Source organism: Kryptolebias marmoratus, linkage group LG8 (genome assembly GCF_001649575.2).
Source record: "Kryptolebias marmoratus isolate JLee-2015 linkage group LG8, ASM164957v2, whole genome shotgun sequence".
Taxonomy (NCBI): Eukaryota; Metazoa; Chordata; class Actinopteri; order Cyprinodontiformes; family Rivulidae; genus Kryptolebias; species Kryptolebias marmoratus.
In genome coordinates this window covers 15,776,402-15,801,976 of record NC_051437.1, presented here as the reverse complement: position 1 = coordinate 15,801,976, position 25,575 = coordinate 15,776,402, and the positions used below count along the sequence as shown (strand labels likewise).

The 25,575-nt window shown below is 40.1% G+C and overlaps 2 protein-coding genes across 3 annotated transcripts in view; both read right to left on the bottom strand.

Moving 5' to 3' along the window:
- Nucleotides 1-362: 362 nt before the first annotated feature.
- wnt5a (wingless-type MMTV integration site family, member 5a) lies at nt 363-11,545 on the bottom strand. The gene is made up of 5 exons (XM_017414940.3): nt 10,573-11,545; nt 7,778-7,926; nt 5,933-6,180; nt 2,779-3,071; nt 363-2,210 (listed from the first exon to the last, which is right to left on the bottom strand). Exons 2-5 carry the CDS (start codon nt 7,912-7,914, stop codon nt 1,752-1,754), a joined length of 1,137 nt encoding a protein of 378 aa, XP_017270429.1. The 5' UTR covers nt 7,915-7,926; nt 10,573-11,545; the 3' UTR covers nt 363-1,751.
- Nucleotides 11,546-13,221: 1,676 nt separating this feature from the next.
- LOC108235277 (ERC protein 2) overlaps nt 13,222-25,575 on the bottom strand; it is a 141,053-nt gene continuing 128,699 nt past the window's right edge. For both annotated transcript variants that reach the window (XM_037977067.1, XM_037977068.1), the window contains one exon: nt 13,222-14,545. The gene's annotated coding sequence lies outside the window, so the exon portion shown is untranslated. The remainder of the gene's footprint in view (nt 14,546-25,575) is intronic.

Below are 25,575 nucleotides of genomic sequence, written 5' to 3'. Positions count from 1 at the left end.
GAGTGGCCTGGTTGGCTATAAAGGTGCTATATAAGTACAGTCCATTTACAATTACAGTGTGGGTCGGCAATGAAATTATGGGCACAGCCTATATTACAATTTTGTAAGCCATGCACACAAAAACAAGCCGTGGTTTGAAACATAAAAAATAAAAAATGGCTGCACAAAATGGGACAGCGTGACTGACTGGTCACCTGGTTGCAAACATTCTGCAAAGAGAAATTTGTATATTTTCTTGCAATACCGAGTCAAATTTGAGTCCCCAACAATCCCATCCAGGTAGGACACTACCTTTATCAACAAACAGGAAAAATAAAACTTGCAAAGGAATATGGTAAGTGAAAATAAAAAAATACATCTGATAATTTTACATTTGGTATTTATATTTATTGAAAGAAAGTAGAGCACTGGGCCAGTCTTTAAAAATCTGTAAAAAGTCACAAAATATCAAGTATAAACACAATATGTTTACCAAACCTCAAATTCATAGAGAAGCTTATAAATCTACACGGCTGAACTGGCTGAAACAGTCTTACTGAGAATCATCACAGGGATAGTGGGTAATTAACTAAGTGGTGGTGACAGTAACATTTGAACATCTGTGATGAAAAAAAAAAAAGTACCAGTAAAGCTGAACAAAAGTGAAGATTTTGTTTCAGGACATTAAGGTGCATTTCCCTTTTACAAAAAAAAACAAAACAGTGAAGACCTGCAGCAGTGAGAATTATAAATCTGAAAAGTGACCTTATAATGTATGACTGTTGGACTAATTATTCACCTGTTATGGAAACAATACTTTGCTTTCTTTAAGCTTAAAAGAGGATTAAAAAAAATAAATACAGTTTATTGATTGACTGGATAGACTATGCTATAATATATACACAGAGCGCCTATGAGTTCACCACTGTCACCACAACATTGCCCATACATATTTGAACCACAATAAGTACTGTAGAATATTGCTATATGGATACTGTGAATTAATATGGGGGTTGGAGGGGAGATAGACTACAGTATGGATAAATGGATAAAAGTTGGAGACACAGTCAGACAGGTGTATCAAAGTGCAGAATGAAGGAGGGCTCGTTGCAGCACCAGGGGAACAATTCTGGGTCAGTTTAGTAAATGGCCCAGTCCTTCGAAAAATAAAATAAAATAAAAGAGCCATCTCATTGTAGGACCCACACAAATCAAAAAGTGTCCATTGCAGTACATGAGAGAGGCGGTGAGTAAAGATTGTCACACAAGCATTCTCCTCTCAGCTCAATCTTAGACAACTTCTAAGAGCCAACTATGACAACTATAAAACCTCACTCTTGGTAGAAAATAGGAGGCACAATTCAACTTTTCAGTCGGCATTCATCAGCATGAACTGCTTGATAAGAAAAACTATTTTTCTACTATTTTAATAAAGGGTCAGGAGAAGATGGGGGGTGGGGGGTGGAGGAAGGTTAGACAGCTTGGGGCAATTGTGAAGTAAAAAAAAAAATAGCTGATGACGACTGGGGCAGAATAAAAACATACCAATCTTAAAATAAATATTTCACAATACTCTTAGTTTCTAAGAACATTTTTTTGTTATTTTTAGAGGGATGGTTTTTTTTTGCAAAGACATAATTGTTTAACTCTATAAATATAATTTATATAGTTTCTTTCTTCCATTCTCTCTCTTTCTCCTCCTCCTCTCTGTTCTGCCACACATGAATTCACACAGATGAACACCCATCATCCACAAGCCGACGCGTCTCTTCTCACTTGCAGACAAATTGGTCTACGATTCTGGTGCAGCGCTTGCACTTGACGTAGCAGCACCAGTGGAACTTGCAGTGGCAGCGCTCCACTATCTGGGCCTTGTACTGGTCGTAACCTCTGCCGCAGCACATCAGCTCGCACCCATCCATGCCCTCGGAGGTTTTGTTGCAGAGGCGCCCCACCGTGCCCAGGGAGCCCGTGCTTTGGTTCTTCAAGCAGTAGTCTGGACTGGAGTCGATGTACACCAAATCGTGACTCGTGGGAGGGTTGAACTTGCTGTGCATCTGCACCAGCCTCCCACGTGGGTTGAGTTTCATGGCTGCGGCGCTGTCATACTTCTCCTTGAGTGCGTCTCCCACCTTACGGAAGTCAGCCAGCTGCAGCCAGCAGGTCTTGAGGCTGCAGGAGCCTGACACGCCGTGGCACTTGCATTGGGCATCGGCGAGGTCTGACACCAGCTTGAAGATAAAAGAAAAGAAGTGCAGAAAAAACGGGGGGTTTTAATAAACAAGTGACAGGGCAAAAGCTTTTCTTTTGTTTTTTTGTTTGTTTATTAGGAAACTGCTGAAAAATGATATGCTCAAGTCACACATTTTGTACTGTATCAGATATGACGCTTAGGCTCTCATAAGGAAACACTTTTCTATTGAGGGCAAAATGATCCCGTTTGTGTCTCCAATCAAAAATAAAAGGCTGTCCACTCATTTGTTCTACTTGAAAGAAAACAGCCTGGCAACAGATATAGCATTGTGTTTTCTTAAGGTGGATTCAAGATGTTTGGACAAGAAAAAGCCCAGTTCTGTTTCCAACGACTCAATTTTCCCACAGATCAAAGCTGCAGAAGGAGTGAGCAAACGGAGCTGTTGAACAGATGATCAGCAGAGACTGACTGACTGACCGACCTGGATTGTCTTACATAAAATTAGTCTCTCAGACTCTGCCATTGGTTGGTTTCATTTTAAAACTTTCAGCATCCATTTTTCTCCTCATTTCTTATCAGATCACGCTAAAAGATCTCCGTCTTACCCTCCTTCCTGCCTCATTGTTGTGAAGATTCATCAGCAGCCGTGCATTTTCATATGATTCTTTAGGATAACTTTTCTCCCTCTCACGAGCGTCCACAAACTCCCTGGAGAACCTGTAGCCGTAGTTCAGGTTGTCTCCACAGCCGCCCCACAGCCAGTCTCTGGGGAGGTCTTTGGGACGTGCGGCACGACTGCACCCACAGCTGGACAGCTCGCCCTCTCTGCAGGCACGGCTCACCGCATTCACCACCCCCGCCGCGCTGATGGCGTAGGTGAACGCCGTTTCTCGGCTGCCTGCGGAGACATAAATATCAAGTTAGATATAACAAAGAGAGAATAAATGAGAAATGTCCAGTATTCCATTTTTGATAAGCCCAACACATACATTTAATTCAAACAAATGCACATCTGTGTCATTTTGCTTCGCTTGTGTGGTGCAATAAAATGTGATGTCATATGACAGCATTCACCATACACTTTAAGATTACAGAGCACTTCAGCCAAGAGCTGCAGGCTCGTCTTCAACAACATGTTGAACAGTGTGATCATGGTTTGCTGTTTTTGGGCTTCAGCCAGAAAGAACAGAGCGCCCTCAAGTGACAGCGATTCCTCTTAACAGGCCACTGTCTCTTCATCCAAATTGAAAGTGACAGCGACTCTTTTACTTTATCTGTCATGACTGAGTGATCCCGGAGCCACTACTCATTAACTCCCACTGCTTCTAAACCTCAACATTTCCTCTACAGAGACAAGAGTTTCGGAGACTTAAAGAAAAAGACACACAAAAATGCACATAGGCAGTATAGGCTGTCACTCCACCAAGCCGCAGACAAGTACAGAAAGCTGAGATGAGGAGATAAGCAACTTAAGAAGAAACAGACGACAGAACTATGAGACTGCATGGTGAGATCGAAGGCGAGGGCGGCTACACAATAAAAATGCATAGCCCATATATACCTGCTGGGCTATAGCTTTAGGAACTGTGCTGTAATGACAGCAACAGATGAACAAATAAAATTAGAAATGGGTCAAAAAAAAAAAAAAAAAAAAGCTTTTTAAAAAAGCAAGCAAAATGGAAAATGAGACCCACACTCGTGTCAGAAAAGACAGAAAATAATTATTTTTTAAAAATAATTGAAATGAAAGGGATGAATAAAAGAACTCGTTTGTTAAAGTCTTATTTTTTTGGGAGAGAAACTGGCAGGAGCAGAAGTTATCAGAAAGAAAGCGGGGATTAATTAGGGCAAAACAATTTTTGATCCCACTTGAGGATGTTGGTATTATATTAGAACTGTGGACAGAAACTAATCTACACTGCTGACCTCCCTCTGATGTACTACAATCTTCAGCAGGCGCTCCAACAAAACAGGCAACCCCTCCAAGAGTTCTGGTTTGAAACTCTCAAGCTTTCACACAAACGAGCAAAAGAAATGTTTCTTTGGGCCAATGTAGACTAAAATGAGATCACTGGAGAGGAGAAGAAGAATAGACGACTGGCTGTTCAAAAGGTTTCTGAGGACCTGTCTGTAGAGAAGGAGCAAGCGGTCCTGGATCCATAGACAGGCAGAGTCATCCAGAATTTGGTATAAAATACTGATCTTTGTGGTATCTATTCATCTATCCATTACCCTTCTGCAACGATTCTTAAAAATCATCATCTATTTTCCTGCTCATCTTTTCTGATTTTCTCCACCAACCCTGATCCAAATTAGTACAGTTTTAGTTTTTATTGTCCACAACATCCCATCAACCTTTCTTCCAGCACTTTATTACTGTTCATATTTTTTAATGAGTCCCAGTGATTTCAGCTGATGGAAACAAGTTATGTGGGCAAAGCTATTTTAGGAGTTTTGGCAAAGCCGTTCAGTTACGGCAGGGCAAACTGGTCATCACGTGAATTTATGTGTTTTGAATCTGGTGATAAAAATACTGAGACTAATCATTTTATGCATGTTTCTGATTTGCTACTGAATATGTTTACTCTGCTTATACTAACTGAATACAGATAGTAAAAGTGGTCAGCTGGGATTTATCACAGAAAAATTGTTGAACTTCCTTTTGCTAAACCCTTCATTCATTTTATGTTTAATAATATTAATGTTCAGATATCACCCAAAAAAACTAAAGTGCTTTAATTGGTAAAATGAATACATTGAAAATTTACAAAATTAGAATTTTCTGCAAGCATTACTCTCATTCCTATTTTTATATTGAATAAATTCAAATACATGTTAAAACCCGTCTTCTTTCTGTGTGTGTGTGTTTGTTGGGGAGGTATAGAGTCAGTCTCCCCTTTACTGGGAGAGATGCAGAACCTGTAGGACAGAATCTGGAACAACAAGGAAAGGTGATAGCTAATGTTGCGGGTATTGTCAATCCAGAGACTTCTGAGAAAAGCAAACAGTGGTAAACTTTGTTATATCGCCTCCTTCCTAACCCCGTTGTGGTTACAGTTTTTCTCCCCCAAAAAAACAAATCATCATGAAAACAGCTGGTTCAAAAATAAGAGGAATATCATTTTCTGAAAGCCAGAAAAGTCACATGCTTAGGAACCAAGATGCATTTGAATAAATATATGCCATTGGGGAAAAAAAATGTACACCTCAGAAATAGATAAATCATGTGATTGGTTGATAAAAGCTTTTTTTCCCTGATTTTGAGCTTACTTTTCACACAAAAGAACAAGATTCAATTAGGAAATATTTGATAAATCCTAAAAACCTGACCATCACAAACACTGACTGGAATAAAAGACAAGACGGGATACAATCGCATTTCACCACCAAGCAGACAGGAGCGCTGCGACTCTGCTCTGATCTCTACATCGACATTTTACAAAGTTAAATCAGACTTTCAGTCAAGACGACCAGTAATTAGAAAATCTTTCTCATCAGAAAGGTAGTGACAAACACTGACAGAAAACTAATCAGGTAATCCAGACAGTTTTAGCAAAGGACTTAGTAAAAGACATCTGAGCCACTCCATATCCATACACGTATGCAGACACACACTACGCTGCTAAATCCATACACTCTCATTACATTTTCAATGTGTCAAGGAAATATGTTCCTAAATATTTTCAGTTGTAACTTTGTCACCTTTGTCTTTATGTCTGTGCATCTGAGAGTCTTTTCAAATGTTTTTTTTTATCTTACCTATATGCATGACACGTCCAAAAACAGAGGAGTTGTCCACGGTGCTGCAGTTCCAGCGCCGATGTCTGAACTGGTACTGGCACTCTCTGATCCCCATCTTGGCGCCTTCACCGATGTACTGCATGTGGTCCTGGTAGAGCTGGCACAGCTTCTTCTGGCCCGCAGACAGGCCCGGCAGCTGGCTGCACAGAGGCTGGGCGCCGATGATGTAGGCCTCTGGGATCAGTAAAGGGTTCATGGCCAAAGACCTGAAGAGGAGGGGAGACATAGAGTGCAGTGTTTTCACTCACGTGCCACCGAAACCCATGTCTGAAAGTTCTGCAGGCTAAGGTCATGATCCGTAGTTGATTTCACTTGATTGGTTTTGGAAAAGCTCTGTTTGCAATGAGGTGCACTTAAGTGAGTTAAAACCCTGTAACAACTGAGCTAAGAAAAAAAGTCAGAATAAAGACTAAGCAATCATTCCAATGTAAACAGTAAGGGAAATAAAAAAAAAGAAAAAAAAATTAGTGAAGAACAAATTTGCATGAAGGAAATTTACAAAACAACCACGACTGTAAAATGTTTGCTTCTAAGCTGTGAACAGTTCAAAAACTATTTGTTTTAAATCATTTAGAGGTCTTAGGGAGCACAAAATGCAAAATTTCAGCAAATGTCAAAAGGTGAGACAGAAGAGAAAGTACGCAGTTTGTCATTTAAAAAAAAAGTTCTCTTTTTTTTTTTCTCTCAACAACACACAACCCCTTCAGATTTTTCCAATGACTCACTGGTGTGTCCTCTGATTCTGACATGTTTTGGTGGACATATTTCAACTGAAGTAAACTTTCTATTCAGAGAAAAAAAAAGTGATATGAAAAGTGGACTTGAAAAGAACGAGAGGGAAACAAACAAAGGTTTAGAAAAAAAAAAGGAAACCTAGTATGAGCATCTGGTTCCAGGCCACAGGACAATTAGAGCAGCCCATCTCTGAGCCCCCAGAGAGACACAATTAGCCCCCAGTGTAACCTGATCGACTGAGGAAACTCAGCAGCAAGGGAACAATAAATGAATACACACACAGGCGCATAGCGAGGGGGGGGGGGGAGAAAAAAAAATCTACATACACAATGTCTTTGCAGTCAAACACACATGAAGACTGATGCTCTGTCAACATCCACCACTAAATCATTCACACCTGTGTGTCCTCTGGATAAGGAAGCTGAAAGACACACACAGTCTGAGCCCCAGAGTCAACTTTCAAAAAGATCTTTGCTAATGTACAAGTCTTCAGCGGGGTCTGTAATCGGACTCAGTATTTGAGCCTTCAAGTAAGAGTCTGAATGAGCTCAGCCCATTAGATGACCCCCGTCTCCACATTATGTTTTTTAATAATTGCATGAAATATTATTTTCCTCTGCACGAGTCCCCATCTCATGACGTTAGGTGCACAAATAGGTTTTTCTCCTAACAGGAAAAAGGAAATGAGTTTATATTTAAATCCATGCTCAGAAACCACAGCATTTCATGTTTTCTATAATATTCAAAGTTTTGGTTTGTCAACACGTGAAGGAAGAAAGTAAGGGAGGAAAATGATGTTGAAGAGAAGGCTTGTGCTGCAGTCAGCATGTTGCATGTGGTCAAACTCACTGAGGTTTACTTAAAAAAAATACCTCAAACTGAGCAAAGCATTTCAAGTCACTTTTAATCAGTTTCTCATTCTATTTACAGCTGTTTGCAAGTCTACTTTTTATTCTTCGTTGTTCTGTTTCCAAATGTGTGCGAGCTAAAAGATGCAAACGTCACAATAAAAAGCACAAAGTTACCAAATTAGGACAAACTTGTACAGGGAGTAAAATGAGGGCTCACCACCATGAGTTGGCCTCCACCACCACCTGCATGAGGAGCATGACGAGTGTCAGGGCGAAGACACAGTTTCTGGAGTCCAACAGGCTGCCAAAGGGCCAGCAAACTGGCTGACTGACACCAGGGCGTCTCAGGTTCATCCTGCCACAGATCTGCAAAGGAACAGAGAGCAAGTTGTCATGTTTGGATTTTTGTTCTTTATTCATGTTTTAATTATTTTTACAAAAAGTCACTAAAAAAAAACAAAAACATTGTCCATAGCTGTGAGAGAGAGGGTTAATGGTTGTTTATCTTGTCTTTAAATGTCCCTGTGATGGACTTGTTAACTGTCCAGGGTGTCCTCCGTCTCTCGCACAATGACCGCTGGAGATAGGCACCGGCTCCCCGCGACTCAGGAAGGACAAAGTGGGTAAAGAAATTGAATGGATGGATGGATGGATATACAAAAAGTACATTAATGGCTTAAGTTTTTCCCATGAACAGGCAAAGTTCAGGCCTTCAGCGCTCGTGGCAGCAGAGAGAGTTATTGGGCAAAAGGTTTGAGGGTGAATCATATGAAACTGAAAGGACACAATGACCACAAAACTCCAGACCCATTCCTCACATTTTACTTTTATTAAGAAAAAGTGGACTAACCGGGTGAGGCCTAAAACCTGCTTTTGAGTTGTAGGATTTCCATGCAAAAGTAAATTATCTAAACCTATCTAGTTTAAAATAAGATATATATATATATATATATATATATATATATATATATAATAAAGAATTTTTTTTCCCCCTTTTTAATTTTAAAAATTGGACAGGAGCTTGTTTTAAAATGTCTTTTTTGGCTTGGTCAAACCCAACTGTATTGAAAGCGGTTATTTTAGATGGTCATATCTGGGAACCTTTGCAACATGTTTTATTTGTTTCGCTCATTTAATTAAATTCTAATGAACTTACATTTATTTTCCCCTTTACACAAGAAAGATTGACAAAAGAGACATTTGATTTTTTTTATAATTTATCTTTAAAAAAAAAGGTATTAATTATGTGTTATGAGGAACCTTGAGGCTTTGTAAATCATTTAATTAATATTTTAATAATGTTGATCTGACTAATGTAGGCCACGTCAGTGGACAATCACCTGATGTTTCAGATGATTGGCCCAGAAAAATACATGCAATTGAAAAAAAAAAAAAAATCAAACTGCGCGGTTTTATTGAGGCAGTTTGTTCTGAACAGAAATTTCATTTAAATTTACCATCACTAATTTTAATGAGCTGAGCCGACGTGCATTGTTGTGTGTGAGCCATACACAACCACGTGCTTCGAGTTTCCTGCAGCCTCAGTAATTATTTGGTAAGGTTTTTTTTTTTTTACCCCCCTCACAATTTCCTCCAAATTAAAGTAATAATCTACAAAGATCAGCGGCCTGACACAGAATTTTAACTATAGTTAAAGAATAGAACTATAGTTAATAGTTAAATAATTTTTACACCTAAAATTATATCGAAATTTTGTTTTAAACCAGGACAAATAAAATTGTTAATTTTGCACCCATTTCCATTTCTTTCTGTATATTTTCCAGGAAACGTCTCTCTTAATAAGTGAAGTGGAAGTGACTCAAATCGACATTTAGAGGCGTTCACCTGCATTTATTTTACATTATATTTAAAATTTTAAAATACGCAATATTTAGATAAACGTTATTTAGCTTAATTATCACCATAACTCTGTATTATTATTACCATTATTAAATAGACTGTCTGCTTTTGGCCGCTGATAAGCTGCGTAAATCCTGCGCTCAATGACCCCTGGAAACGATTTGACCCGAGTAAAACACTCACACAACCTGGCCGGGTGACTGATGACGGCTCTGAAAAGTTTTGTCGGCGAAATTGACATCTATAACCGGACAGATTTCTGGAAGAGAACAATCAGAATATTGTCCCCCCCCCCCAAAAAAAGGATTAACATAAGGCGCTGCTCTGGCTGCATAAGGAACAGTTCAGTGCTGTTATTTTCAGGGCTGTATATGGAATCAGGTATGATAAAAAGACAAAATCTGGAATGTGCATTTTGTTCGTTTTTTATTCCAATATTGAAACTTCTTTGTATTTTTTTTAATTACAGCTATCGATCAGCTGTAGTTTTTATTAACTGTGAACGAGTAATTGTTAGACGGAATTCGGATGGCAGTTTGTTTTTCATCAGTGGACTTAATTTGACCAACTTTACGCAGAGACTTGCCTGTGTTCACAAAGCTCTTTAACTTCTAAGCAGATGAGGATGTGTGAGGTGGTCGTGATTCGTGAATAAAATGAAATAAATAAATAAAATTACGAAAATAAATATTTGATTAAAATTAACTTTAGCGTCTGCACAGAAATCAAACAGAATGCGCGCCTTTACCAAGCACAAAATGAATGAAAATGCGTCTTCTCCCTCCAGTCCTGATGTTTACAGAAAACCAGGAGAGGGAGCCAGGTGCAAGGGTTTGGTGGATAATCAAACACAAAGGACATCAGGCTCAGGAGACAATAGAATTTATACATTTAGATTAAAATAACACTGTTCAGCTGCATTTAACACAAAGAGCTTGGGAGGATATTTTTTATTTATTTTATAAGCTGAATTTGTTGGTTTTAAGACTCGGACACTAACATGAAGGTTATTGGGGGCAGCATGTTTCACACATTTCATCTGTCAAGAACTTTTATTCACATCCAACAACCATTACAGATCCAAACAGAGTCCCGTTGAAACACGTCACACACGTCAATGAGAAGTCAAACAGGAGACGTGTAGTTACTCACCGGGGGTTAGAAGTTATATCCACTCTCTGATGGAGATTTCAACTCCGTGATCCCAGCAGACTCCAGGTGGGTTAAAAAGGTTCCCTTTTCCGCTGGACGGGAGGCAAAGATGGTCTCTTTTTGTATCCGGATTTTATGCAACGTGCTTGATGATGGTGAACTAAGTAGAAAGTTTGTGGTGAGACTTCTTCTGCTTTAGTGTGAGTCTGTGAATGCGGTCTGAGCAGCTTAGAGGTCTGGTTGGAAATACAAAGTTTTAAAAACAGTGTGAGGACACGGCCACTTCCCCTAAGTTCTCAGTGCGGTGGTGATCAGAACATAAACCCCATCTAGGGCAATCCAAAGAGGGGGGGGAAAAATGGGTGTCGTCTAGTTTATCAATTTGCTTCTAATTGGAAGCGCCCAACCTATCAGCTGTTTTTTTTTTTTTTTTTAAGTTCCTGATTAAATCTAAACTGTATCCAAACAAAAGGATGTGTAAACTCCTGCCATGGACATGAGATCCAGCCGCTCAAGTCATAGCGCCTTTTACCTGCAGAGAGATCCACACGGTGAGCCTCGCCACAAACGGCTTGTTAATTTACCTTCCATTGTGCGCAAAAAAAGATCTTCAACTATTCCTCAAGTTTAAGGTCTTCAGACACAAACAGCAAGTCATCCACCTCACAAAAAACGTGTCTGAGAATGAATCGGCTCCAAACTGTATGCTCCAAAGAAAGAGAGAGGTTGGGGGGTAAAAACAACAACAACTTTGGATTATCTCCAAACGGTGCCGCTCGGTGAGTGCGCACGGTGCCGGTGTGAACTGCGGCTCTGCTGGCTCCCTGCGCCTTCTGCTCCCAAGCTGTACGTGTGCGTCCGTCTGCGTTCAAGTGCAGAAGAGTATCCCCCGCCTCCCTCACCTGCTCCAATCACCTCCTCTCCCCAAACCGGCAGCGCGGATGCGCGGAGCGAACGGAACCCTCCGCAAAGCGCATGCGTCTCCCCATTTATGCTCAAACCTCTTCTTCTCCTTCTCCTGCAGACTTTCAACAACTAAGGAGGAATTTCAAGCAAAGGTAGAAGTTGGGGGGGGGGAGAGAAGGGCGGAACAGGCTGTAACAAAACAAGCGTCTCTATTACCTTAAATAAACTTATAAAGCACCCGAGGCTATTACCCTATCCATACCAGAGCGGAGTTGGGATTTTCACCGGCAGCAGATCAGGTTACCGCTCAGCAGAATCAAGACAAGCAGGTCCATACTGTGTGCTTACACAAGCTGCTCTCATCACCTGAAGGCCTGCGAGCATTACGCTCGTTGCGGTGGCCTTAATTATTATTTTATGGCACACTATCTCATAACATGCTGCAGGAACCCGATGGCTTCCAGTTCGATATGTTTCAAGGAGCCCCTTCGCGGAGTGTCAGGGGCCAGAGTGGCTAATAATTTCACCCAAGACGCCTCGGCTGGAAGGCACAGATAAGGGCGGGGGGAGTTGGTGTCAATTAGGCCCAACAGAATTCCACGCATATAGGGGGAAACATTGATGTTAACATAATAATCTGTGAAAGAATTAAAACTGTGCTAAAATGAATGTGAGGAGACCTGTTTGCCAAGATAAAGATCCTAAGATGAGAAAGCTTTATTTGAACTGATCGAGCCACAAGGAGTGGTGTCAGTTTTGCAGAGGGGATAAGTCAGGAACTCCCTCATTCAGACCTTTTATTCCCAGTACCTTCACCAATATCATCCCAGTTATAGGCTACTTCTTCCAAATTTAAGACAAAAGCATGGCTACTAAATGTGTTGTGTGTACGCTCAGTAGAGCTGAAATCAAATGAAACACGAGAATAAATATTTGAAAAGCTGATTGCCAGGAGCCATTGCTTTTTTGTTTCGAGTGATCCTCCCGTGAGGAATTTCTACTATAAATGAATGCTGAAGAAAATCAAATGAATTGCAAAGCAAAAATGCACTGTAACACCTTTTAAAAAATACTCTATTAGGCTATTGTCGTGCAGAACAATTTGATATGGAGGGTTTATTTTAAAAACCTGTCACGTGTGTTTACTCGAAAGAAAAACATTAGAATATAATCAGTTATCCACTTTGCTCCTGTGTGCAGCGCTCTTTTGCCAGCTGGAAAACCATCAGATTTTTCCACAAAGATTTTCAACAGAACCTAAAGTCTTCAGTCAAATGTCAGCGTTTTGTAGCCGAGTTTGGTGTGAAGCAAAACTCAAAGACGCCGGAATTCTGGCCTCAGCTAATGTTACCGCGGTGGATGCTGCAGAGGCTGTGATTGCATCAAAGAACACTTAAAACATGCTCAGCCACATTTCAGGACCCCCCCATTTTCCCCTCCTCCACCACCATGCCTCACTACGCCTCCCTTCCATCCCCCCATGTTGCCTCAGGAAGAAAACTGGGCAACATCTGGCTGAGTTTATGAGAGAGAGGGAGAGAGAATTGGTAGACCATGAAAACTGGGAAGAATTCTTTCCCGGGCAGCGCAGGAGTCTATTGTTGAAGCTGCCATTAGTGGCTGTGATACTTTAATCTCGTGAAAATACTCGTTGCGCTAAAACTCACCAACCTGGCCACCAGTGTTGGTCCTCGCATTATTGTTTGTTGGGATTAAAAAGAAAAAAGAACATCATCTTGCAGCTCTTGTGAAACGACTTTTATTCACGCAACAGCAACAAATTGTCATCTGCAAAACATTGTGGAACAAGCCAAGGGTGAATACTGTTACCCCCAAACTTTCACCACAATCAAGACTGAACAGCACACAGTGTGCAAAAATAAATAAGTAAATAAGCTGTACATTTTCAGTAACGGACAAATTTAACACATGGTTAAGATGTTGAGTCACAACAAAACTGCAATTATTGTCACCTCAGATTAACCTTTAGCACAAAGGAAAGTCATGATTCAGATCTTTTAAATGCAATAAGTCACTTCATTGTAGTCAAGAGTACTCACACAATTTCACAGGATCAATAAATAGAGAAACACATCATTCTTCTTTATAATAAGACACAGTAGCTGTGATCAATAAAAAAAAAGAAAAAAAAAAAGAGTGGCACTCAGTGTCAGCTGTAGAAAATCAAACAGAACCGGATTTTGGTTCTTTAAACAAATGCACAGCAGGCTAAAAGAACACAAGGAGAAAACCCTTTGCTTATACAGTAAACTTGCTCAGCCGAGTTTCCCTTACTGTAAATTAGGGTCTTACATTTTTTTGAAAAAAGAAAAAGAAAAAAGAGGAAACTAATTCTCAACATGCTTGTGGGGCTTTTTGAACCCCTATTTTTTCTTTGTTGGTCTCTGTACGGTAATAGTTGAATGAGCTACATTACCAAGTAGTCTTGGGTCAGAAATTAATGAATTGCAGCTCCATCTCAGTTATTCGTCCCAGCAGACTGGGACGACTCCTTTGGCACGGTACATTGAGAAGCTTTCTGTAAATTGTTGATTTTGAGGTCTATGTTGTCATATTTACAAAAGTCTGATATTTAGCTGCAGAAGTAAACACATTCATGCCAACATAAACCACACCAGGTATGGGTTTAGGGCTTGTTCCACTGGATTAGCTTTCGCCATGCTTGCAGTCATCGGGGGTGCAGTGACTGTTGGTTGATGTGAAGCCAGGACTCTGTAGCACCACGGTACTGTAAAATGAATCCAGCTTCCAGTCGATTGAAAACAGAAAAGGGGATGAAGGGAGGGCAGTGCTTGTCAGTATTGTGAGACTCCACACTGATGGTCAGTGCTCTGATTGGGGACATTTTACACTCAGTGTGAGCAGGTCCTCAGTGGGCCACTGCATTTGTTCATTCATCAGTAATGTAGAGCATCTAAATACTTATCTTAACCAAAGTACATTGAAATGATGGGAAAAATGTTGTATGTGGACACCTTCTTATGTCAAGGACAAATCAGCTGGTGCTGGGAGCTGAAGCTAATCAGTCTTGTGGCTCCAAAAGCAGCTGTGGAAAGAAACAATCAGAAAGGATTAGTTATTAATAGGTGGGATGAAATAAACACTTAAAAAGCATGCATGTTTATAGAAAAGCATGACTTGTTTTTTCCTGTAGTCATCTTCAGAAAGGCTCCATCACTAACTTGAACTGGATCAACAGACCTCATATACTTTGGTTCGGTGTGAACATTTTGTTATTTCTCAGCTATAGCATTTGACCATTTGTCCTTGTAGAGTCCAGAGCTCCTTAAGAATTTAGTAAATGCATTTGGCGGCAGCACAAACATCAAGTTCTCATTAATAATAAGAAAAAAACAAAACCTTTTTTTGGAATGTGTCTGTTATTAGGACCGCACAGCAGTCAGCAGCAAGTCACTTCTTTCCTCAGGGCTGTGAAACAATGATGTATGCCTAGTTTTCTGGGGGTGCCTCATTGGCTGAGCAAACAGGACCCAAAATAACTACCAATCACTGAAGACAATGCCATCAGTCACTCAGAGAGGGCACAGTGAAAGAACTAAGATAAACTTTCTTTGTTGGAAAACAGAAATGCATATCGATAAAACTATAAAAATATGTTGAGATTACGGGAAAAGATGTCAAAATCTGGAGACCAAAAGTGTTACCTTAGGTTTTGTGTTCTGTGTAGAAAGAGACTTTCCAAATTGTAAGCAATTTGTCCACACTCTTTTTGCCTCACTCTGATTGGCTGCCAAGCAAAGAAGGATCATCCATTACAAGCAGAGGTAAATAAACAGCCATAGCAATTAAAGTGCCATCATTTGTTATGCAATCCAGAGCACGTATGTGTTCATGCAACTCTCCTTGCATGTATATGTCACCAACTATGTCTGCATGGACATACTTGTGTTTGTGTGTGTGAGAACTTGTGAATGTGTGTTGGACACCATTCTCGGGTTTCGTTGCCGTTGACTGCACTTAAATTAATGATTTGGGGGCCCAAGAATCAACAAATGTGGCCCCCGGCAGGGCATAATAGAGAGCACGACCTGCCTGTGGATGTGTTTGAAGACCGCTCCTCTTTCTTTTCTGTCAGCACCTCACTACCTCCACACAACAGACGCATTCACTACACAAACTCACACGTGAAGCCTGTGCTCGTGCTGTTTGTGAGGAAGTGTGTTGCTACGTGGTCAAAAGTGTGTGTACGCTCATCGGCCTGTGATTATTTAACATGTCAGCGTGTTGTGGCAGGGTGTTAAAATCACACAAAATCTGATGTTCCAGAGTTTAGGTGTGAAATTTGTGGTCACGATGATGCCTGTTTTAGAGAAAAGTATTTCATATCCGATTGGAAAGCAACAAGCACTCACTGGAAAATTTCGTGAGCTCAGATGACACTGAGAGGGCGCTTAGAGCCTTTGTAGACCAAGGGTCACTATCCACAATTTTCTGCATCATCGGCTGCTAAAGGCAGCAGCAAAACGACATGCACTGAAGTGCGAGATGGGACCGCTTAAACAATTTGTGCTCTTTTAATGTGCAAGCATAACCTGTTGTTGGGGCATTTCTCTGTCTTTCTGTAACTGAGTCCAAAAATTTTCTTTTCTTTTTTTTAATTTATGAAAACGGTGGGCAGTAATACAGTAGAATCAGTCATTCTTATCTTCTATGCCCTGTGTAGCCCTTATTCTCCTTCATTTTCAGCATGCTTGATGGTGGGATCAGACAAGGTGAACATTTTCTCCTATGTGCCTAGACATAATTTAGGCAACATTCTTTTACATGTCTGGCCAAACTCCTGGAAAGAGGAGAGGTAACGTATAGGTGTCTTTTGATCTAGCAGCTTTCTCATCAAGTTCTCATCAAGTTCTGAGGTTAGGATTCAAATCAAAGTGGTTGAATCCCTTCCTGTTTTTAGGTGCTCTTAATACAACCGGTCTCTTAAATCTTGTAGAGTTTGGGGACACCAATGACCAAGTGCAACTCTTTTGCTTTAAATTACTTGGTGAACAGTGTTCTTTAACTCCGGCAGAAAAAGAAAGAAAAACACAGTAAATTCAATTACAACTACAAAGATTCGGACCTCTATGCAGGTCAATTACCTTAGTGGAGAATTCTGTAACAAATCATTTGGTAAAATGAAGATGCAAAAAAAAAAAGTTCATTATTTTTTTCTTGAGTCACAATAACCAGAAAACACATCCTGTTCAGGAGAGAATGTTCTATTTATGTTCAGAAAAGTATGTAAACAGAGAAGCATAATGCGATGCAGCAAAAAGTTACCACAAAACTATTTAACTCCTCTGTTTGATTAACTAATTGGGGAGAGTCTATGTAATGCTTAGATAATACACTTAGTATTCAAAAAAAATTAAAAACATGGTAGATTTGTTGCAAGGAGTGCAGTCGGCTCCAGTTAACGTGAACTAAATTGATTTACGCATTATTAACAATGACAGAACAAAAACAACAAAGAAAAAATACTATTTTTACATCTATTTTGTCATTCTAAAAGCATCACAATTAAAAGCTGTACATCAAGGTGTCGGAAACAGAGAACATCTCCTCCTCAACAATTACTTCAAGAGCTCATTCCTCCATCCCTCAATTCCTACCATTTTTCCCCTTCTTTTTCTTTTCTCTGCCTGACTTTTACAACTTCCTCCTGGTTGAGGCTGCAGTTCTAACCCAAACAAAACTCCATTTTTTAGTTATTGGCCCTCATGGCATGTAATGGAGAATCAAGCTAATTATCCCTACAGCTGTTTTCACTTGCTTTTTATGTAAGCAATACCTGGCTGATTCAGAGAGCAACAGTGAGGCCCTTCTTAGCGCTCCAGGCCTCCAGGCCGGCTGGAATTAGAGAGCATAATGCCAGGTCTACACCCCCACTCCATCCCCAAATCTTTCCCTCCCCTGGTTCTGCCTGTGTGTACCCCTGAACCCATCTCCCAGCGCACACGCCTGTCTAAATCAGTCTGACGCAACCCCCTCCCCATCACACACACACACATCCACAGTCTCCATGTCCACCCGTAAATCTACCTCTCAAACTCCCCCTTTGAAGTTTAACAAAGCTGTTTTTCAGCAACTGAAATGGATGTGCAAGACAAGCACTCACTTTTTCACACTGATGGCGATTAATGACGAAGGTGAGCAAGGGTGTGGTTCGGGTTAAACAGGAACCATCTCCTGCTGTCACAGGATGAAAAAATACCAGAGCGGGTTCAGAAAAGGAAAGAGGGAAAAAAGGACAGAGCAGTATAGGCAAAGCACAGGGTAAAGAGCGAAAGAAAACAATTCCTCACAGGCTAATTACATAATTTCCTTCATCTGAATAAACACATGCTCGGTGAAAGCAAGTGTGAGCAAGCCTTCCAGATGCCAGGTTGAGAAGTGCTGAGCAGACCTAGTAACATCATCTATAGCTGCTTTCTAGCAGCACAGCATGTGCGGCAAAGGTGGATCTCAGAGGCAACATCATCTGTACAGTTTGTAGCTTTTAAGGAAGTCTTATCCCAAATTGACTTCAGTCTTGATCGTTTCTTTCCAGTAATCTTGGGGTAAAATGACTCAGTGGAGATAAACAATTGCTGGTGTACTGTTTCATTTCCAAACAATCATTCCTTAATGTGGACAGAAATGTGTTCAGTACAAACACCACTAGGTGGAGTTGACTGTTGTTGGAAAAAAATACATATTCATGTATCATTCTCAATAAACTCCCATGGAGAGGCAGCATGCATCTGTGAGTCAGACACTGTGCTTCACATGTGAGCTTTCTGTTTGTTTAAACACTCACTCAACAGCATGCATTACTCCTCCTCAAACTGCCATCTGGTTTGAAATAAAGGAAAGAGACAGGAAGCACTAGTAGCAATTTCAACCTAATAATAGCAAAGACTCTGTTTGCTAGAGAAAGTAATAGAAAAACTCTCCCTTTCCAACTTTTCCCTCTCCGTGTCACAATTTTTTTTGTCTCTAATCCTTTGAGGAATGATGGAGGGCTCTTTGTGAAATGTTGGTGAGTTCCGTGAGTCCAGCCAAAGTGTGCCACTGTACAAATGATACTTGTGGAATCTGCAGGACCTGCACGTAACTTAGCACTTATTTTGACATTTTCTGCAAACACAAGTAGCCATGCACGCATACAAACCAACATGAAGAGCAAATATGCTTCCATTTAAAACAGAGCGTTAGCACAAGTATAAAAAATTCACATATCAAAGCAAAGGAGTGAAAAGGTGTTTTTGGTAGGATGAGGCCAAATGTTTTTTTTTTAATTAAACATTGCCAAAGGCAAAAACTAAAATCATGACCATAAAAGAAACTTTCATGCAGGTTCAAAATACAGGTTAGTGAAACAAAAGGTGTATGGAATTCTGTCTCTCATCCCCCAAACTTTTGATCTTTCTGAGAACTCAGAGCTTCCTATCTTACTAATCTCACTATTAGTCCTGCAAGCTTCTTTTGTTCTTGGATTATTTATGAAAAAAAAGAGGGAATACGTGATTGACAGTGTTTTAGTGTTTTTATTGTAGTGAGGATAGACAAGAATTCTGCTGTGGGCCTGCTGCTTTTGTGTCAGTATCTTACTTTTAACTGTACTTTTTTTGGTGGTGGTGGTGTGTGAGTGTGTGTGGCTGGTGGTGGTGGTGGTAGGGAGGGAGGGATCCTGGTGAGATTGCGCTCCATAACAACACCTTGACCTGGAGCTTAACCTTGACATAGAGTAGAGGCGGCGCATCAGAGCCAGGGCCCACATTAAGAGGCCTGAACACGCCTGTGTCTTGAAAGCAGCGCAGGCCCAGCTAGGCAGGGGAGACAAGTGAAACCTGAGTCCACATTAAAGCATCAGCATCAGGTAGAAGATCAGGGGAGGCCTCCATGCTCTTAGAGTTTGCGGGAGTCCGGGCCTCTGAAGCCCTATCTCACCTCCATCTGGAAAGAGAATCTGAGGGTAGTCTGATGGTCCGATAAGAGGCCAATGCCGACTGACACGGTAACAGCCCCTTACCCCCATTTGCAAAAAAAAAGCAGCAACAAGGATGCAAGACTAGTTGTGGTGCACTCTTATATGAGTACAGAAGGGAGTGTGGGGAGCGATTGGTCTGGAAATGAGGAGGGTGGGAGGGTTATAGGTGCATAGAGGCACTCAGGTTACTTTGATGGTTTGACCCACTAGCCTGAAGTGCATGCACAGGCGCTAGGTTTACAGAAACAAATTTATAATGAAATGCGTATGGCATCCTTTTCTCGTGCTTTCTTGAGCTGAAATACACACAAAAGTATTTGTGGTGTCCCAAAAGAAATTATCCCTGCTTGTGATACAGAGTAGATGTTTAAACCTTTTAAAGATGGATCTCAAAACAATTGGTCCAAATTTCTTCTTGTTGTCTTCTACCTTTCTATTTTTCTTCTACATTTGTGAGAGTGCAAACAAAATATTAAAGGTCTCACTATATGTCTGCATGTTTTCTCAACCTCATTGACCTATATGCTTTTGCTCCTAAACCAACTAGATGCTTTCTCTTTTAAACTGTCCACAGTTTAGTTTACTTTTCCTATTGTTCTCTAACACACAAGATAGAAGACACATCATCTACTTTCAGTGAATGTGTTTAGACACTGATGTGGGGAAAAATGCATGTGACAAGAACAATTCTTCAGTTTTGCCAGTTTATGTGTGAGTGGTTTAATCAACAAAAATAAGAAAAGACAGATCGATATAGCTTTATTTAGAAAAAAAAAGAATTTAATGTTCCTGCAACAACATGAGTGTTCTAGTCTGACTGAGTATGTTCTGCAAATGGGCACAGGGACAAAAGAAACCAGGATTTGCATTTAAAATGATTTGGAATGCCTAAAACTATTGAGCAAATAAATGTGATCCTGGAGATCTCAGACTGCTCAAACAGAGTAACCTGCATCTTTTGTGAGCCAAGAAGCTCTGATATCTTTTCAGAAGGTATTTGAGGTGAACAAGTTCAGTCGGCTGCAAATTGTGTTTGGATATCAAACATAAGAGCTCATGCCCATCTATTGTTAAGAATGCAGACATTTATTCATTTATTCATCCAGCCCACTTGGATGAGGGGTTTGCTGATTTTCTTCAGTGGTTTATTTTCTTTTATGTGAGTGTCTCTTTTTCTTACATTCTTAGTTTGTTTTGTTCATTTTTTTTAAAAAGCCTACGAACAGGTTTAAGACCGAAAGACTAAGGTTAGGTGGTTGTGAAGTGGAATGAGTGGCCTTATTCTAGCATAGCTCCACCTCAGTGTGCAATACAAAATCTGGTCTCAGGAAGAGCCAATCATGTTTTCGGCTGAGACTGTTTGGTGCTTTCAAGGTCAGTATAGCCCTAAGACATGAGACATATAGGATATACACTGGGGATGAAGAAGGAGGCTTTCACAATATCTGGTGGTCTTCCTGAAGTCTCTACCTCAATATGACCTCTGAGTCGATATGCGAGAGCAAAACGTAAAAAGAAAATTGTGTAAAAAAGACACCAAATGGCACACCTCTCATAGGTGGTATGATCGGTGTCAGTGCTTGGTAATGTGATGTAAAATGAATATAGTTAAAACGCAACTAAAGGCAGTCAGTACAACAGCTAAAAAGCAGTCAGTGCTCAACATTAATTGAGAGAGGCTGCTTTAATGTTTGCGTGGCTATGGTCAGGGGTTCTTTATTATCGACTCCTTTTGTTTATTGGTTTTGCTCATTCCTTCCTTTTTGACGCTTTGTTTCCAGTTAGCCAACACCGCTACATTGTTTACTCTAGTTTTTTAGAACTAAGCACACCGTAGCTTGTACTGCTACATATTGACAAGGCAACACAACCATTGTCACAAACCAGTTACAGGAAATGTGCTTTGTTTGATGATTATTTAGTACCATTTCAAGATCAGTTGAAGTTGAACAGAGAAAGAGGTAGGTAGGAGAGTCTGTAAGAAAGAATTTCTTTGCAGGATCAGAGTGGAGAGATGGGGTGTGTGGTGGGAAAATGGCAGCAATACTTGAAGGGTTAACTGAGAGAGTAGGAAATGAAACCATCAACAGTGGCAAGTAAAACCCCCAAAGCGCTGTAAAACCCCTTAACATGTGAATGTTTTAAGTCTAATTAAAACCCCAGTTACTTCTTGTACAGTTATCTTGAAACTTTAAAATTTTCAAGCCTGCTATGTGAACATATAGAGAGTTTTGCCTGTAAAACCTAAAGGGAGATGCTGAAGATCATAAATAAGCATCGTACAAAGGGACAGGTTTGGCGTTCTCTGCAGAGAGAAAGTAAATATCCCTCCTTGGTTTCTGACAAAACAGCTCATAGCTGTTTAATATTTACTGCTGAAAACACCCTGCACACATTAAATAAGCACTGATAAAGTCATCCATACTGACAGTGCAAAGGCTTGCACTTAACATTTACTGTCTTGCTCTGGGATTACAGCGATAGCACTGGCAAGGCAAAAAGGTCTTTGTTATGATAGCCAAAAATGAGATAAAGTGTAGCAAGAACCGTAATGTATGTAAACCTGTCTTCCTTGTGTTTATGAAAGTTTTTGATGTAGAAATATTGATGTGTCTGCTGAGTTAGGGATCACTTTTCAATTCTGGCATTTTAGCTCAGATAACCAAAACAAACTTGTGACGCATCGTTTCAAACATCCTATTGATACCGGAACAAAAAAAAAAAAAAATGCATTAACATTACTGAGAAAACAAAACAAAAACCCTTGATGAGTTGTGGAAAAGTGATTCAGTGTAGTGCGTGCGGGCTTCCAGTAACTCATAACATTCGCAGTATGAAATGTTACTATGTGACTGTCTGCAGAGAGTTTTTGTGTGAACCTTGTCCGTTTAGTCTGGGCGGTGTTGGGAACAGTATCAGCTTTAGGCCTCCCAAGCAAGGTCATGTGCTGATGTTTAGTAGGCGGCTTTCTCAGGTCACAGACTGAGACTTTCAACTGTCACTCACATTACTCCACATCTTTGAGTGGTTCTGTTTAACTGGCATACCTGACATCTCTCCTCCAGTTTTCTGTAATGATGGGTGACAGCTGCCTAACTCTTCTTACAAAGTTAAAAGGGAAAGTAACCCAAATAGTTGCTAGACGTGGAATACACATTGTCTATGGTATAACGCAAGATAGCAAAACTTAGAACATAATTGTAACATACGTTTGAAGTCCAGCAAACTGAAGTAAACCCAAAAATAACATTTTTGTTTAAAAAAGTTAAGAAAAATTACAAGAAAGGGGGAAAAAAAATCAATAGAAATATGAGTTGCTAGTTTTGGACTGATTCTTGGTTTTCATTCCCCTTCGACCGAAACACTTGAGGCTAAAATACACAACAACTGTAGTTGATATTAAAGTAGTTGGACTCTGAAACCTTAAATGATGTGTCCACATTTTTCTCAAATCTGCCTTAAAACAGTACTCACATGCTCAAATGAACACCAAAACTAATTTTTTGCTTACCACAATCCTCTTTCTTGTTTATCCTGGCTGATGTAGAAGACCCCCTCCCTAAGAGGCTCCAAGAAAAGTGATTGGAGAAAAATTCACACGTTATACTGAACTGGAATTCTTGTTAAAGTGATGAATAAAGATCATCAGGATTTAATAGCTTGAATTACAATGAAGTTTTTCTAACCACTGAAGTTAGAAATGTATGCATTATTTGCTTGAATACATTATTCCCTCATGTAGAGGGGAAATGATAGCAACAAAAAAGATGATCTGATCTGACTCAGACTGCCAAATTCTCACAATAATTTGAACTGAAGGTCACACTTATTTATTTTCTCTTATCGATATTATTGCTGTATGAGCAGGTGGAGTGATTAAAGCTCTCAAAACAGTTTACCTGTTGAAATAAGGCCCTTAACTATTGTTTAAGATCAGATAAATGTGAACCCATGCCTTATGAGGGTACATCCATTAGTCTTAACAATATGACTATCCACCTAAAAGAGAAAAAGGGAAGGAACATAGAACTATGGAGGATTTCTGGAGAGTCATATACCATTGTAGTGCCTAGTACCTATAGACTTTTTAAGTCTTGTGGATTGTGAGAGGGGGTCTTTGTGGATTGGGCTTGCTTCCAATAGATATCATTAGATCTAATAAGATTTGTATTTGTGGAGTGTGGAGGCCCGAATGAAGACATCACAATTTTGTGATGTTCTTTTGAGCCATTTCTAACCAGTTCTAGCAGGAGGAAGCTGATGGTGGTGCATTCTGATTTGGGGAAAAACAATTTATCTTCTTTTTTTTGTGTCCACTCAACTCTGCTCCTTTACTTATCCTTTATAAGAAGGGGAAGCGTACAGCACAGGTCATTGCAATATATTAGCATCAGTTTCTGTACACATGTGCGTAGTGTTTGTGTTACATGGATAGTGTTTCACAAGGATAATTACATAGTGTGCCCCCCACACCCCCACTCTGTCTCTGACACATGTTAAACTGCTCAGACAGACACGCCCAGCCACCTGTAAAAGTAACACGTTGAAGTCAGACTGTCAGAATCGTTGAAAAATAAGAGGAAAAGGACTTTGGAGGATCATTTGGAGGACATTTTGGGCTATTTTCTATAAAGTTGCTCATAAACAATCTATGAAAATCAAATGTGCAATAAAATTAAAAATGTTATGTAAATTATCATACTGCTTTTAATTTCTATTATCTCTCCTAAAAGGTGAAGAAACAGGAGAAAAGTATAATACTCACCCCTCTTTTCATTTTGCATCTACCTTCACAAAACCTTTTTTTATTATTGTTATTTTTATTATTATTATTCTTGCTACAACTGAAAGCAGCAAATACCGAAGTAAAAATTTCTGAAAACTCCCTTCAACTGATGATGGATTTACACATCAACTCAATAAGCCAGAGGGGCGAAAAATACACAAAGACAGAGGCATAACGTGATGTTTGAAAAAAGAAAAAAAAGTAATAACAGGGGTTAAAGCCTGCTCTTTCATTGAGCAAATCTGGCCGGTGCTATTTCACACTGTAGGAATCTCTTGTCAACTGGATCAAAGGCTCGCCTTGAGACAGGACTTGTAGAGAGCACAAGGACCAGGTGACAGCGCCGGTACATAGACCCAACACACACACACACACATTCTTGTTTGAATGAACCAACACTGAGATCAGAACAGAAGAGTGGCAGCTCCTTTTGTGTCTTGATGAGCCCAGGGAAAGTCTATTTTAGAAACTAGAGGAAAACCAAGCATCTATCATCTGAGCTCTAAAAACCACTTGAAGAGGGTCAGTACAGACTACACACACACTAAGTTTGTTGTGAGTATGACAAAGTACATTCAGACTTTAGAAGAACGAATGTGACATGTACCATATGAGCAGAACAGTGATGAGACTAACACATGTACAGTGCATATCTAGCTCTGAATTGTATGGGAAGCACGTGAGACTCAAATGCAGCCTCATGATGGATAGATCTAATATTGAGTGAGCCATATCCAAAGGGGGTGAACATAAGGCTATGTCATCACTGGCCCATCTCTTTTCATACCTTCCATCACTGTTCACTCCCTCCCATAACCAGAATGATGGGGGGAATATAGTAACTCCCACACAGCAGGACACACAAACACGCTCACAAGGACACATGAAACTGCAGGAAAACCCACAGACACACTGCGTGTGGACACAGGGCCCGCTCGTTTAACTGCAGTAGCACTGAGACAGGCACAAAAACGCATGCATGCATATGCACAAGAACATTTTCACAAAGAGAAATTATTCCCGGGTGGCCTCCGAGTCAGTGATGTTTCCACTTGAGAAAGTTCTGGTTTTGAAATCACGCTATCCTGCTAGCACTGGCTTCAAACTACATTCAGATCCTGCACATAGTGACACAAAACATACACTTAATCTTGTGGAGTAAATAAATAAATATTTTACAAAAATAAATACTTAATTACAACAAATTTGTATAACAGAGCAAGGAAGCAGAAAGTATAACTGAAAAGCCTTAGATATTCATCAAATACAGCACAGTCAGCTGCTTCTATTTGTTATTCAGTCTGAGTTGGGA